The 13630-nt window shown below is 41.0% G+C and overlaps 1 protein-coding gene across 9 annotated transcripts in view; it reads right to left on the reverse strand.

Moving 5' to 3' along the window:
* Nucleotides 1–803: 803 nt before the first annotated feature.
* Nucleotides 804–13630, reverse strand: part of EPB41L1 (erythrocyte membrane protein band 4.1 like 1) — a 140290-nt gene continuing 127463 nt past the window's right edge. For 7 of the 9 annotated variants that reach the window (XM_056549949.1, XM_056549951.1, XM_056549948.1 and 4 more), the window contains 8 exons: nt 12621–12731; nt 10498–10818; nt 9872–9982; nt 8084–8188; nt 7438–7509; nt 5268–5348; nt 1840–1956; nt 804–1750 (listed from right to left, as the gene is read on the reverse strand). In XM_056549949.1, coding sequence (XP_056405924.1) covers nt 1742–1750; nt 1840–1956; nt 5268–5348; nt 7438–7509; nt 8084–8188; nt 9872–9982; nt 10498–10818; nt 12621–12731 — 927 coding nt within the window. In that variant the 3' untranslated portion in view covers nt 804–1741. The remainder of the gene's footprint in view (nt 1751–1839; nt 1957–5267; nt 5349–7437; nt 7510–8083; nt 8189–9871; nt 9983–10497; nt 10819–12620; nt 12732–13630) is intronic. The other 2 variants (XM_056549956.1, XM_056549955.1) reach the window with 1 other exon arrangement.

A 13630-nucleotide genomic window follows, 5' to 3' on the forward strand; every position in this document is an offset into this window, starting at 1 on the left:
ATTCTGATTGGTCGGTTCTTCCGCCCATTGACACGTTTCACAGATCTGGACTGTCTGCACATTGTATGTTGAGTCTGGTTTCAAGTTACAATGGTCCAGAAAAGACCATTGTATGTTGAAACTATTGTATGTTGAGGCCATTGTAAGTTGAGGGATCACTGTATATCTATATATATATGTTGGTGGGTCGGGGGGGGGGGGGGGTAAATACAAACAAAAGGCATACTTACCTAGCCCTGGTTTACCGCAGGTCCCCCGCAACTTCCGTCCTGCCCCCTGATCTTCTCTCTTTTTTCTACTTCCAAGGCAGGACACTGCTGTGGCCAGTGATTGGCTGAGCAGGCATTACCTGTATCAAGCGCTTATTTCAGAAGCAGAAAGAACAGAGAAGTTTGGGGGACCAAACGAAGAAGAAAAGGGGACCAGCGGGGGACTGGGGCTAGGTAAGTATGCCTTCATTTTTTTTAAATTTTTTTACACAAACACTTAAATACCCTATTTAATCGAGCTAAGCAAAGATAACATTCCATACAGAAAATGTTTACAATTCTAAGCAGGGATTTTCCTGATTAACATCAATTAGGAAATCTAAATCTGCAACCAATCTGCAGTGTATCTGCACAATATGAACATGGCAATACAATTAGTACTTCTGTTCTGCAGCATGGGCTTGGGAGGTCGAGCTTTTCCCTGTTTCCTTGCTATTCCCCTTTCTTCAAGCACTCACACTATTTAGCTCGATTTATTAAGAATGTGAATCCCCTTTAAATAATTGACATTCAGAAAAAGGAAGAAGTCACGTGTCACACCGACTTTGTTTTTATTGGCTACAGAGCAGTGATCACGGTGCACAGGGAGGAGGAGGGACTGGAGGAGAGCACAGCATTGCAGTGGATCAGGCCTCCCCCTGTGCGACGTTAAAACCTTTTTTTCACACACACACGGCTCAGCCTTTCTTTCCCAACTATCAAGGACATCTTCTGACTCCACCGCCAGCAACAAATGGGTTAACTGTGCAGAAAGTCCTTCTAGCAGTGTCCAAAGAACAACAGTCTAAAGAGTATTTAAAGAATTTCAGTCGCCTTTCCTTTCCATATCACTAGCTGTGCAGAACAGAAATCCATACTAAACGGGACCAGGGTTAAACATTGTATTATCAGAACAGACTCCACTGCTGCAATTCTACCTAATGTGACATTTTCACTGCAGATTATCAGAACAGAATCGTACAGCGCTAAGTATCTATATATGAGAGATTTCCCGGCTGAAATATATCAGAGAGATTTGCTAGATTTTCTAATGCGTATAACAAATGATGAGTTTATGAAGAATTATTAACCCCGTTGTTGCAGGAGCGCCCCGAAGAACGTTGAGGGATTCCCTTCGAAGCACAAATTTTCCTAAGTACGCAGATAAAATTGACTCTGCAGATGCCACATGCATTCTATTCACGCATTGCTAGGCATGCTTCTCAGAAGAGGAGCGATCGTAGGGCTGATGCACAAGAAGGAAGTGTCCCGTAGTCATCTTCACAAGAGATGTTACTCTGCTCCCGGGAAGGTGACAAGTCTTTCGTTGTCAGGGAATGCTGTCAGCATGGTTTCAGAGGCCCCTTTCCGATTTTGAGGCTTTGCAGCTGACATGTTGCTGTAGGATGAGGGAAGGGAGGACAGTCCATATTTTATGAGACATGGGCAGAGAAAGGGAGATGAAAGGAAGGATTGACATCCATAATCCAAGGTCAAGATTGCTGAAATATGAAGAAAATTAGTTTGAAAATATGAATTTTCATCATGCCTCTTATAAAGCCGCACTTACTTAAGGGTTAGGACATGTTACCTGCACTTTCTCTCCAGGCTCCTCAGGAGAAGGATCTGTTTCGCAGTACACCACTGCCTTAGTGACCAGCATATCTGGGTGTTGCAGCTTTGCCTCCTTTATAGCCATGGCGAGGGCCTAAATTAAAAGCAGGTTGAGAGAATTAAAGGCCAATGCTATTTTGTGTACATGAGTTATTGTTGATCTAAAGTGCATAATGCCCGATAAAATAGGGTGCCTGACATAGGTAACATAGGTGCCTGATAAGGCCCTAAGTACCAAACCCCAAGGCTAAATTCATCCTTAGCTGATTTTTCATGCAGATTTGTGCCGGAAGGAGTCATGGAAGGATGGGAACTGAGCTGAGAAAAAATACTGCATGTCCAATCTTATTTCTTCACTCAACTCCCCTAAAATAATGAAAACCCAATGGACCCTATTCAAGTCAATGGAACCCGGTGGTGTCCCTTGTATGGGACTTCCAGCAAATCAGTAGACTTGCATGGGACTTCCAGCAAATCCGTGACATTTCATGTGGCTTTTCATACTGGATTTCACTGACCGCTGGGACTGTGGATGGGTGATACATTATTAATACCCAGACAACCCCTCTAACTTCCTCAGGTCAGTTTGGTCCCAAACCCACGCACTAAGTCAGTTAAACATTTGCCTTATTAAAGGAGTTATCTGAGGCACTGGCTGCTCCAAATGAGAGAAAGAGAGTGGAAGAACCTTATTAATAAAATTATGCAATATGAACTCATTTGTAATGGAAAAAGAAAAGTGGGAATTATATTTTTTTCCACATTTTTGGAAAAGTGGAGAATGATGATGGACAATTGTGATTCGTAATGTAGATTGTTATTGTTGTTGTTTTTATTTTCTCTCTCTCTCTTTTTCTTTTTCTGTCATCTTCTGGATCTGGGATTATACATTTGTAAATGGTATTTGGTATTTGTAATATAGTTGGGCAAAAAAGTATTTAGTCAGCCACCAATTGTGCAAGTTCTCCCACTTAAAAACATGAGAGGCCTGTAATTTTCATCATAGATATACCTCAATTACAAGAGACAGAATGAGAAAAAAAAATCCATAAAATCACATTCTGATTTTTAAAGAATGTATTTGCAAATTATGGTGGAAAATAAGTATTTGGTCAATAACAAAAGTTCATCTCAATACTTTGTTACATACCCTTTGTTAGCAATGACGTAAAACGTTTTCTGTAAGTCTTCACAAGGTTTTCACACACTGTTGCTGGTATTTTGGCACATTCCTCCATGCAGATCTCCTCTAGAGCAGTGATGTTTTGGGGCTGTCGCTGGGCAACATGGACTTTCAATTCCCTCCAAAGGTTTTCTATGAGGTTGAGATCTGGAGACTGGCTAGGCCACTCCAGGACCCTGAAATGCTTCTTATGAAGCCACGCCTCTGTTGTGTTTGGGATCAGCCACGTTTCATCTTCAATAACCTTGCTGATGGAAGGAGGTTTTCACTCAAAATCTCACAATACATGGCCCCATTCATTCTTTCCTTTACACGGATCAGTCGTCCTGGTCCCTTAGCAGAAAAACAGCCCCAAAGCATAATGTTTCCACCCCCCATGCTACACAGTAGGTATGGTGTTCTTTGGATGCAACTCAGCATTCTTTCTCCTCCAAACACGATGACTTTGGTTTCATCTGACCATATGATATTCTCCCAATACTCTTCTGAATCATCCAAATGCTCTCTATGAGACTTCAGACGGGCCCGGACATGTACTGGCTTAAGCAGGGGACATGTCTGGCACTGCATGATTTGAGTCCCTAGCGGCATAGTGTGTTATTGATGGTAGCCTTTGTTACTTTGGTCCCAGCTCTCTACAGGTCATTCACTAGGTTCCCCCATGTGGCTCTGGGATTTTTACTCACTGTTCTTGTGATCATTTTGACACCACCGGGTGAGATCTTGCATGGAGCCCCAGATTGAGGGAGATTATAAGTAATCTTGTATGTCTTCCTTTTTCTAATAATTGCTCCCACAGTTGATTTATTCCCACCAAGCTGCTTTTCTATTGCAGATTCAGTCTTCCCAGCCTGGTGCAGGTCTACAATTTTGTTTCTGGTGTCCTTCGACAGCTCTTTGGTCTTGGCCATAGTGGAGTTTGGAGTGTTACTGTTTGAGGTTGTGGACAGGTGTCTTTTATACTGATAACAAGTTCAAACAGGAGGCATTAATACAGGTAATGAGTGGAGGACAGAGGAGACTCTTAAAGAAGAAGTTACAGGTCTGTAAGAGCCAGAAATCTTGCTTGTTTGTAGGTGACCAAATACTTATTTTCCACCATAATTTGCTAATAAATTCTTAAAAAATCAGACAATGTGATTTTATGGATTTTTTCCCCCTCATTATGTCTCTCATAGTTGAGGTTATAACCTATGATGAAAATTACAGCCTCTCATCTTTTTAAGTGGGAGAACTTGCACAATTAGTGGCTGACTAAATACTTTTTTGCCTCCACTGTATTTTGAAATTATAATTTTGTTGTACAACAAAAAGAAAGAAAGGGGGAAATTATCTGGCCTTTTAAAAATTGATGGCCTATCCCTGGCCATACGTATTAGATAGGCACTGGTCAGACTCCAAACACCCCTATCTATTTAATATTGATTTTAAAAGACCAATTTTAAAAGATCCAATAACCCTTTAAAGGGGTATTCCAGGAAAAAAACTTTTTTTATATATATCAACAGGCTCCAGAAAGTTAAACAGATTTGTAAATTACTTCTATTAAAAAAATCTTAATCCTGTCAGTACTTATGAGCTTCTGAAGTTAAGGTTGTTCTTTTCTGTCTAAATCCTCTCTGATGACACCTGTCTCGGGAAACGCCCAGTTTAGAAGCAAATCCCCATAGCAAACCTCTTCTAAACTGGGCAGTTCCCTAGACAGGTGTCATCAGAGAGGATTTAGACAGAAAAGAACAACCTTAACTTCAGAAGCTCATAAGTACTGAAAGGATTAAGATTTTTTAATAGAAGTAATTTACAAATCTGTTTAACTTTCTGGAGCCAGTTGATATATATATAAAAAAGTTTTTTCCTGGAATACCCCTTTAATGTTAAAGAGTACCACCAGTAAAAGTGAAAGCTTTACACAGTGAATCATTGTCCTTCTCAGCTCTGCCGTGTGTGCTACAGACATCCAATTCACTAAGTAGTTGTCTTCCGTGTGACAGATAAAGTGGAGCTGCAGTACAGTCACTGCTTCGAAAAGCCTGTTACTTTTGATGCTCCTCTGTTGTCACAACACTTTCACACAGCACAAAGACTCATAACTGGACATGCTGTGACCCTATGTAGTAAAAAATATAAATTGTAAACCTAATCAATCTGCTTTGATGTAGCTGTTCTCTGAAGTGTAAAGTAACACTGCTCTAACATTGAGATATGACATACTGCGGGATTACCTGTTCTTGGTCCACGTCTTCATCTCCAGTAATAATTATTCTCTTTTCTATCCTTGTCTCAGAAAATCCACCTTTCACCGTCTGCTCAGACATTTTGTACAAAAAAAGGATCAAGCAAAGGTAAGCAAAGAATTTTATTTGGTACTATATTCATATTCTACATATTATTTGGTACACTCTTTGACATACAGTTGCAAAAAGATGTAAGTGAACCCTTTGGAATTACCTGGATTTCTGCATTGATTACTAATAAATGTGGTTGTTAATTTAGGCACGCTGCTAGACAACACATAAACAATTGTACAGTTCATGTCTTCTACTTGGCACATAGTGCAGAGAAAAAAGGTAATGAATCTCTATTTTATTGTTCTATCCAAAAGCTTATTGACAAAAGATGTTTAAAAGGGTACTCCGGCGCTAAGACATCTTATCCCCTATCCAAAGGATAGGGGATAAGATGCCTGATCGCTGGGGACCCCCGTGATCTTGCACGAAGCACCCCGTTAGAATCAGTCCCTAGAACATGTTCGCTCCGGGTCTGATTACTGGCGATCACGGGGACGGAGCATTATGATGTCACAGCTCTGCCCCGTGTGATGTCACGCTCCGCCCCCTCAATGCAAGTCTATGGCTGCCACGCCCCCTCCCATAGACTTGCATTGAGGGGGCGGAGCGTGACATCACACAGGGACGGAGCCGTGACATCACAATGCAACGTCCCCGTGATCGCCAGTAATCAGACCTGGAGCGAACATGCTCTAGGGACTGATTCTAACGGGGTGCTGCGTGCAAGATCACAGGGGTCCCCAGCGGCGGGACCCCCGCAATCAGGCATCTTATCCCCTATCCTTTGGATAGGGGATAAGATGTCTTAGCGCCGGAGTACCCCTTTAAGTGCAAGTGCAGGGTTTCTCAAGTGCATTGCTCAATAAATAAAGCCTGGTTACTGGCAGGTCTGTAATTCTCAAGAAAGATTGCTCAGTGTGACCACATATTGTTGCAATAACTTGTTACACACCCTATAATTACAGTGGCAAAAGTCTGCGCGGAATACATTGCAGTCTATGAGGACTGACCATGTCTGCGCGGACACAAAAAAAATATTACAATAGTCACTGCAAAAGACCTACAGATTACTATAAACTGCAAAACCTTCTTTGTTTACAAAAGGACACCACAATGGAAACCACGGATGTGAAAAACAAACAAACAAAAACACTGCGGCCGTTCTCTAGTTTGCCAAGACCACCTGGATGTTCCCCAATGCTTTTGGTAAAATGTTCTATGGGCAATTGAAGCAAAATTGGAACTTTTTATTTGGTCACAAACATATAACTCAATGTTTGAATAAAAAGAGCTCTGCAACACCTAAACCTCATGCAGTATGGGGAAGCATCATGGTTTGGGACTGATCTGCTGACTCGGGGCCTTGACACCTTGTGATCTTTATAGGAACATTTTACAGGAGAAGACACATTGGGTGATAAAACAAGACAATGACAAAGCAAGCAAGTAAATCTTCTTCTTTAAAAAATTGTTGGAAAAGAAGATGATTTATCTTTTGAAATGACCAAGTAAGAGTCCTGACCTTAAATTGAGATGCTGAGGCATGACCTGAAGAGGAACGTGCACACAAAACACCTCAAACTGAAACACCTAGAACAATGGTCTAAAGTCAACACTGTGAAAGTATGCTAAAGGAAACATTATGTGCATATAAGGCTTGGTAAAGAGAGATCTAGGTCAAATTCTATATTCTGCTGATTCATTGTTGTGGACATTGCGTAGATTTAAATTACCATCCATGTGAACGCTAAATGGGATTTTTCAAGACAGGACATGAACAATTTATGTGAATATGGATTTGATTCCACATCTCTATGACATGACTGAGGCAGTAAAACAGAGAACAGGAGGTCTGTCATGGAGACAAAGGAGCAGTATAACAGCACACATGCAAAATGTTGGTATGTTGATAGTGCCCAGTTACTGTTTTAGTAATTTTGTTGCAGCATATAAACAAAGTAATATATATAAATGATTAAATATTGATACTTTAAGCTAATTGGTCTCAGGGGTGTGCCAAGACTATAAATAAATCACATAGAAAAACTATTACCACCTCATAATGCCAAAAAAGTATTAATAATAATAGCTACAATGTCCTCACCTTTGTCACATGGGTAGTTGTGGATGATGACAATGTTTCTGCGCCGTGCGTAACATTTGCAGTGTGGGAAACCTAGAGAATAAAGATGTACTTGGTAACTGACTTCAACTTAAAGGAAACCAATCATCAGATTTTACCCTATATAACGCCTGGCAATGTTTTATACCGTATAGGATAAAATCTTTATCCTCACCATCCCCTGGGGACGCTCCTGCCCCCCAGGGGTGGTGAGGATATGAACTTATTAACTAGTCACCACCGCTGCCGTAAGTAGTCCCGTTCTTTGGCCGGCAGAGATGCCCCCTCCGCTTGATTGATGGGCCGCGTCATTGTTCTGCTCACTGAACAGACAGAGCAGAGCGATGACGCAGCCTGTCAATCAAGCGGAGGGGGCGTCGCTGCAGGCCGAAGAACACGTCTAGGTGAGAGGAACTCCCCACCCAGGGGACTACTTATGAGCGCGGCGGGGACTAGTTTATTAGTTCATATCCTCACCATCCCTGGGGGCAGGAGCGTCCCCCGGGGATGGTGAGGATAAAGATTTTACCCTATATAATGCTTTGCCAAGCGTTATATAGGGTAAAATCTGATGATTGGTTCCCTTTAATATCCAAATAGGAGTACTTTGCTTACTTGTATAACTTACATGTTGAGTACGAGTCACATCTGCTTGTAGGGGCTGGGGGCTCTCACTAGATGACATGACTTTTGCCGGATCTCCACTTCCAGGGTCGGTCCTGTTCTCCTCAGCCTGCAATATAGTCAACATGCAACAATAATTGGCAATAAAGGTAATATTTTTCATAAGATATTGCTATGTTTTCTGAGTAGCTGCAGCTCTGCTCCCATTAACTTTAAAGGGAGCTGAACTGCAGTTACCCTGCGCCACCACTATATAATGGTGCAGGGTTTTCATCCCCTTTCAAACAGTTGATCAGTGAAGGGTGCCCAGTATCCTATGAATAAGATGTTAATCAATAAGTCCCTGAAAAACCCTTTAAAGTAGTTTTACCACCAAAGACCCTTATGTCCTATCCACAAGGGATAAGTGATTGCAGGGGATCTCACTGCTGGGACCCCCTGTACTCTAGAGAGAATGGGACTCCTGAAGTTTTTGTCTGAATGGAGCAGTAGTGGTTTTCCATTCATTGTCTATGGTAGTGATGAAGCTAGTGAGTACAGTGCTTGACTATCTTTAGTACTCCTGTAGGCAAAGGAAGAGGTGGCAGTCAAATATCTCCATTCAGAAGGGAGCTTCAAGAGTCCTATTGTAAATTAGGGTGGGGGGGGGGGGGTGCCAGTGGTTGGACTCCCACAATCACGTATGCCAATCCTGTGGGTACGGAATAAGTTTCCATTGGAGCAAAACCCCTTTAAAGGTTACCTTTAATGACTGTCCCATCAAAAGCATTTCTGTTTACGTTTCATAGCAACTTTAACTTTCTGTAACTCACTCAGAGACTAACATGTACTCAAGAGACGCATTTGCTGTAATTCCATACAAGTCTATGGGGCTTCCGTGAAGGGAGTCTGGGAAATTTAAACAGAACTTCTTGCATTTTTGCATTCATTAAGGTACCCTTTAAGCATGTCATCTACCATTTCCCCTTCCTTATTTGCTTTCATTTTATGGCATCATCCTTGGGATAGAAAGTGTTGTATAGATTCTATGTTTAACACCCATGCAGAAGCAGGATTGGATCAATTTGAACTTTTCCTCCTTAAACCCCATAGGGGCCGCAATGCTGCCTCTATGATGCATATGCCCTCCTCCCCAGCAATGGAGCAGTGCATATCACTGCTGATATAAAAAATGTAATTCTTATGTAACCCATGAACTGTGTAATATTGAGAAAAACTTCTGTTGAGGCTATTTTTTTTAACCATGTTTGACCAATATATCTAGCATATATATTTGGTTACAAAAATGCCCAATAAGTTGTAAGGAATCTATTCTTTCACTGAGAACAAGTAGAAACCTTGTTAAATAGTGGTAAAACACAAAATGTAACATAAATTATATACTTTTTATAAGGCCATATGCACACACTGTAAGGCTAAGTTTCCACTTTTTTCTGGCAGTTTTTGGAAAGCTGCCACTGCAGTTTTTGAGCCAAAGCCAAAAGTGTTTTCAAAAGGACTAGGACCTATAAAGGAAGAACTTACACTTCTCCTCCCTTATGGATCCACTCCTGACTTTGGCTCAAAAACTGCAGTGGCAGCTTTCCAAAAACTGCCAGAAAAAAACAAGTGGATACTTAGGCTTCATCAGCTATTTTTCAGCCATAAATGGTGGAAAACAGACGTTTTTGTGTTACTTCCATTTTTTTCAACCATTAATGAGCCTAAAAACAAAAACCAGCTGTAATTTTTAGGATGTGTGAACATGACCCAAGACTACTCTACCAGCCACCTACTTTATTGATATAATTACCTGAGTGGGTTGCACAGTAGTAACCTGTGTGTGTGTAACAGTTTCTCCATCTGTCTTGCTGAACGCATTCACACTAGTGGTGCTTTCTTTCTGTACCGTTTTCAGGTGTGACTATGTGAAAAAAGCAAAGTGTTACCAGAGGTACAGGTTATAAACAACTAGCCAGAATACAAGAAAAATAACTTCAATGAATACAGTGATATTAATGAATTAAAAACATGCACACGATGGGTGTATAGTATTGAATAAAATGCTGAAATATGATATACATAAACATGCTAAAAAATAACAACAAACTTCTGATGTCATGTTGCTGCATAGATGACATCCCGGACACTACTAGGCTTAAAAGATGGATATTCTCAGCATGCGTTGATGGTATGATGGCACAATGACATGCAATATCAATCAACAAAACAAACACGACAATAGATGATGGATGATGGAAACTGTTTTTGTATTCGACCACGTCATGCATTTCCAGCACCTTCAATGCACTTGAAACTTTCAGTGATGTACTGCAGACCTGGGCGGCCAATTTAAAATGCCACAGGTTATGTATTTACTGTTAGGAATGACAACACGGACAAGGGTACGTCTGGACACTCCATGCTGTAACTTCGTACCTCCGTTGTCTCCTCCTCTGGCTTGTCTCCTTCGTGTGCTTCTTGGGATGCAGATGCAGGGCTCTCGGTTGTGCCCCCAGCACCATCACCCTGGTCTCTGTGCAACTCTGGCAGGCTACGTGTGAAATCTTCAAAGCCTACATTGGAGTGATAATCTCCAATGACTGTGAAGTCCACCTCCGCCTCTAGGCTTGATGTAGAACTGACGGTTATGCTTGAGCACTTCCTCTCAATGCTTAGTTGGTTTTCTTTGAGAAGCCCTGCACTCTGCTCCTCCTCTCCTGTAGTGCGTCCTTCATCTGCTTCCCTGCTGCTCACTCTCTAAGGGAATTCAAAAAGCCATGATGGCGAAAGGTCTCAGTGTGACATTACTCAAAGAGGCGAGCGGCATGGTGAGTTCAGATGGATTTGTGATAATGCCCTTTCATAATAATGTGGGAAGCTATACACCGAACTATTTACAATTAAACCCATTAAATTTTCTTCAAAATTTCCAACCTATTCGATGGGCATCAGATTTAAATAGACACAGAAATGTAAGTAACAAACCTACTACTCTTCTATTAGTAGATCACCTCTTAATTAAAGGGTTAGTTGAGGTTATCAAGAATATTTTGGACTTATATTTAGCAACAGACTCTCGATAGACACCTGCTAACGTATTCATACATTTCTAAAATGTGTTTCAAATTACACTGGGCAAAAATCGATTGTTTCTTCCCTTGCTCCATCTTTCTTTATGACTGTGTCTCCTTGTTCTGGACATATTTATTATACTAGTACAGGGCACTCTGAATAGACTCCATGCATCAGAAAGCTGTCCAATGTATGCCACAAAAGTGTTAATGGTTTGGACACTTTTCATTAAAAACAGAATCAAGCTTTTTGGACAGAAATTTAACATTTCAGAAAGAAAAATGAACAGAAATTGTGTTGAAAGCTGTGGCTTATATAGAAGAAAGGGGACTCCATAGCAAATATCATTTCTAGTGTAAAATGTTAATAATTGTCTAAAATCCACTGCAAAAGTTTGTGGAACAATTTAGCTAAGAAAATGGCCCTCATTTACTAAGCTTGTAGGGTTGTATTTGTCGTAGGTTCTATAATCCATGTGTTTTTCCCCTCATTTATTTATTATTATTATGTGCAGTTGTGTGGGGTTTGTGGCTCAATTTTGGCGCACTTTGGATTGCTCGGCACACCCGGGAAAAATATGAATTCTAAATTACATTACAAATAAATGATTGTACACGTTATAACTAGGGAACTTGGTACCAATTTGATTATATTACAAAGGGTCATAAGTGAAGCGATTGGGTAATGTGGTGTTGTAGGGTTTTTGTCTGACCATCTATTTTGTGGTCAGCAGATTTCTCTTTTTATAGTAGAACACCCTAATAAATATGTACACCAAAAACAAAAATAGCCAGCACAACTACCTAATACATGGGTGCACGCTCCTGTGCCAAATACAAAGTATACAAAAAAGAAGGTTGCAGCAGCATTCTTGGTCAAAAAATTTAGGCTCTTAGCGCACTTTTTGATCAAAACGTGTCCCCCATCCACCACACGGAGGTGGCCTCATTTCGGATGGGACCCTAACACTCTTTTCACTCACCTCTGCTGGGCATACAGCCTCTGACTGGGTGACATGCTGGATCCACTATCAATTTAAAAAACCTCCTGTGAAACAAGGAGGGGTGCATGGCTACAGAGGGTGCCACTCCCCCTTTAATTGCGTTAGGGTCCCATCCGAAACGAGGCCACCTCCATGTGGTGCATGGGGGAAACATTTTGATAAAAAAGTGCGCTAAGAGCCTCCATTTTTTTGACCAAGAGTGCTGCTGCAACCTTCTTTTTTGTATACTAATAAATATGTAGGTTTCTTATTATTAATAAATGAGGGCCAGTGTTGCAAATAGATTGTTAAATTCTTCCATCATGTGGAGAGTATTAGATATCTTTGTCAGTAAGATTTCATAAGGGTTATGTAAAGAAAAATATGTTTTCTTTGTATTATTTATAGACCATGATAGACACTGAAAGACAGAATCTGCTTTGTACCCCTATTAGGTGCAGAAAAATACATTGAAAACAGATTCAGGGCAGGCCATAGCCCTGACCTGAAAAAGGACAATCCCGGATTTCCTATAACCCTGGTCCGGCAGGGAGACCTCTTTGAGGGCAGACGGGATGTCCCTTTCCTCCCAAGATGTTGACTCAAGTGGTTGACTCTAGAGTAGGAGAAAAGTGTTAGAGCGTAGAATTTTTTAAGGGGCAGAGAGCAAGACCTGCAGCACAATGCATGAGACTGATGCTGGGCAGAACAGCATCAAAGCAGGGCTCGAATGGACGCTGATTCACTAAGTTGTATTAAATTGTTGTCCAGGGGGAATATTGAATGTGTATTGTATTTTTTATACAGTATGAACAAGGGTAGGGACACAGAAGCTAAAAGGGAATATAAGGAAAAGCCTGATGAATATATAAGTCAAATAAAACTGTAAAAGGGGATGAAAAGGTAAACTGTATGTATATATGAAAGGGGACTTAAAAATGTTTACATAGGTATACACTGTCAATGTGGGTCTGGTTGGTTATAATTGTGGAGACCCTTTTAAAAAACATTTAATCTTTTTCCTAGACTTAATACAGCTCAGTGAATCGGTGTCCAGATGCATAGCACAAAAGCAAGAAAACGGCAGCCTCAGTGCAGTGAGTGGGGAGGAGGTGGGATGGAGATTAGTAACTCCTTATTATCCACGAAGGAACAAATCGCAAGGCTTTTCAATCCATTTATGCATTTAATATGGTACATGAACCGCAGGCTACCTGCCAAGCATTGTTTTTCCCAGACGACTAAGAAAATTACTGCAGGAGGCAAATTAATCACTGTCAACCTGATTCCTGGAGTGGGGAAGATGTGTTTTTAGTGATGTTGCCAGATTAGTTAAGAGGATGCTATAGCTTCACCTCTTTTCATCTTTCCACCAGCTCTCCTTCCCGTCTCCTCTTTTGCTTCCATGCTTTTCAGATTGATATTTGGGGACGGGGTATTTTAAGCCAGACGGTACTCCAGCCAGAAGCAGATGGTGGTAAAGTATTGGCACAGACAGGCAGACAGATTCCATTA

The sequence above is a fragment of the Hyla sarda genome, chromosome 13 (assembly GCF_029499605.1).
Source record: "Hyla sarda isolate aHylSar1 chromosome 13, aHylSar1.hap1, whole genome shotgun sequence".
Classification (NCBI taxonomy): Eukaryota; Metazoa; Chordata; class Amphibia; order Anura; family Hylidae; genus Hyla; species Hyla sarda.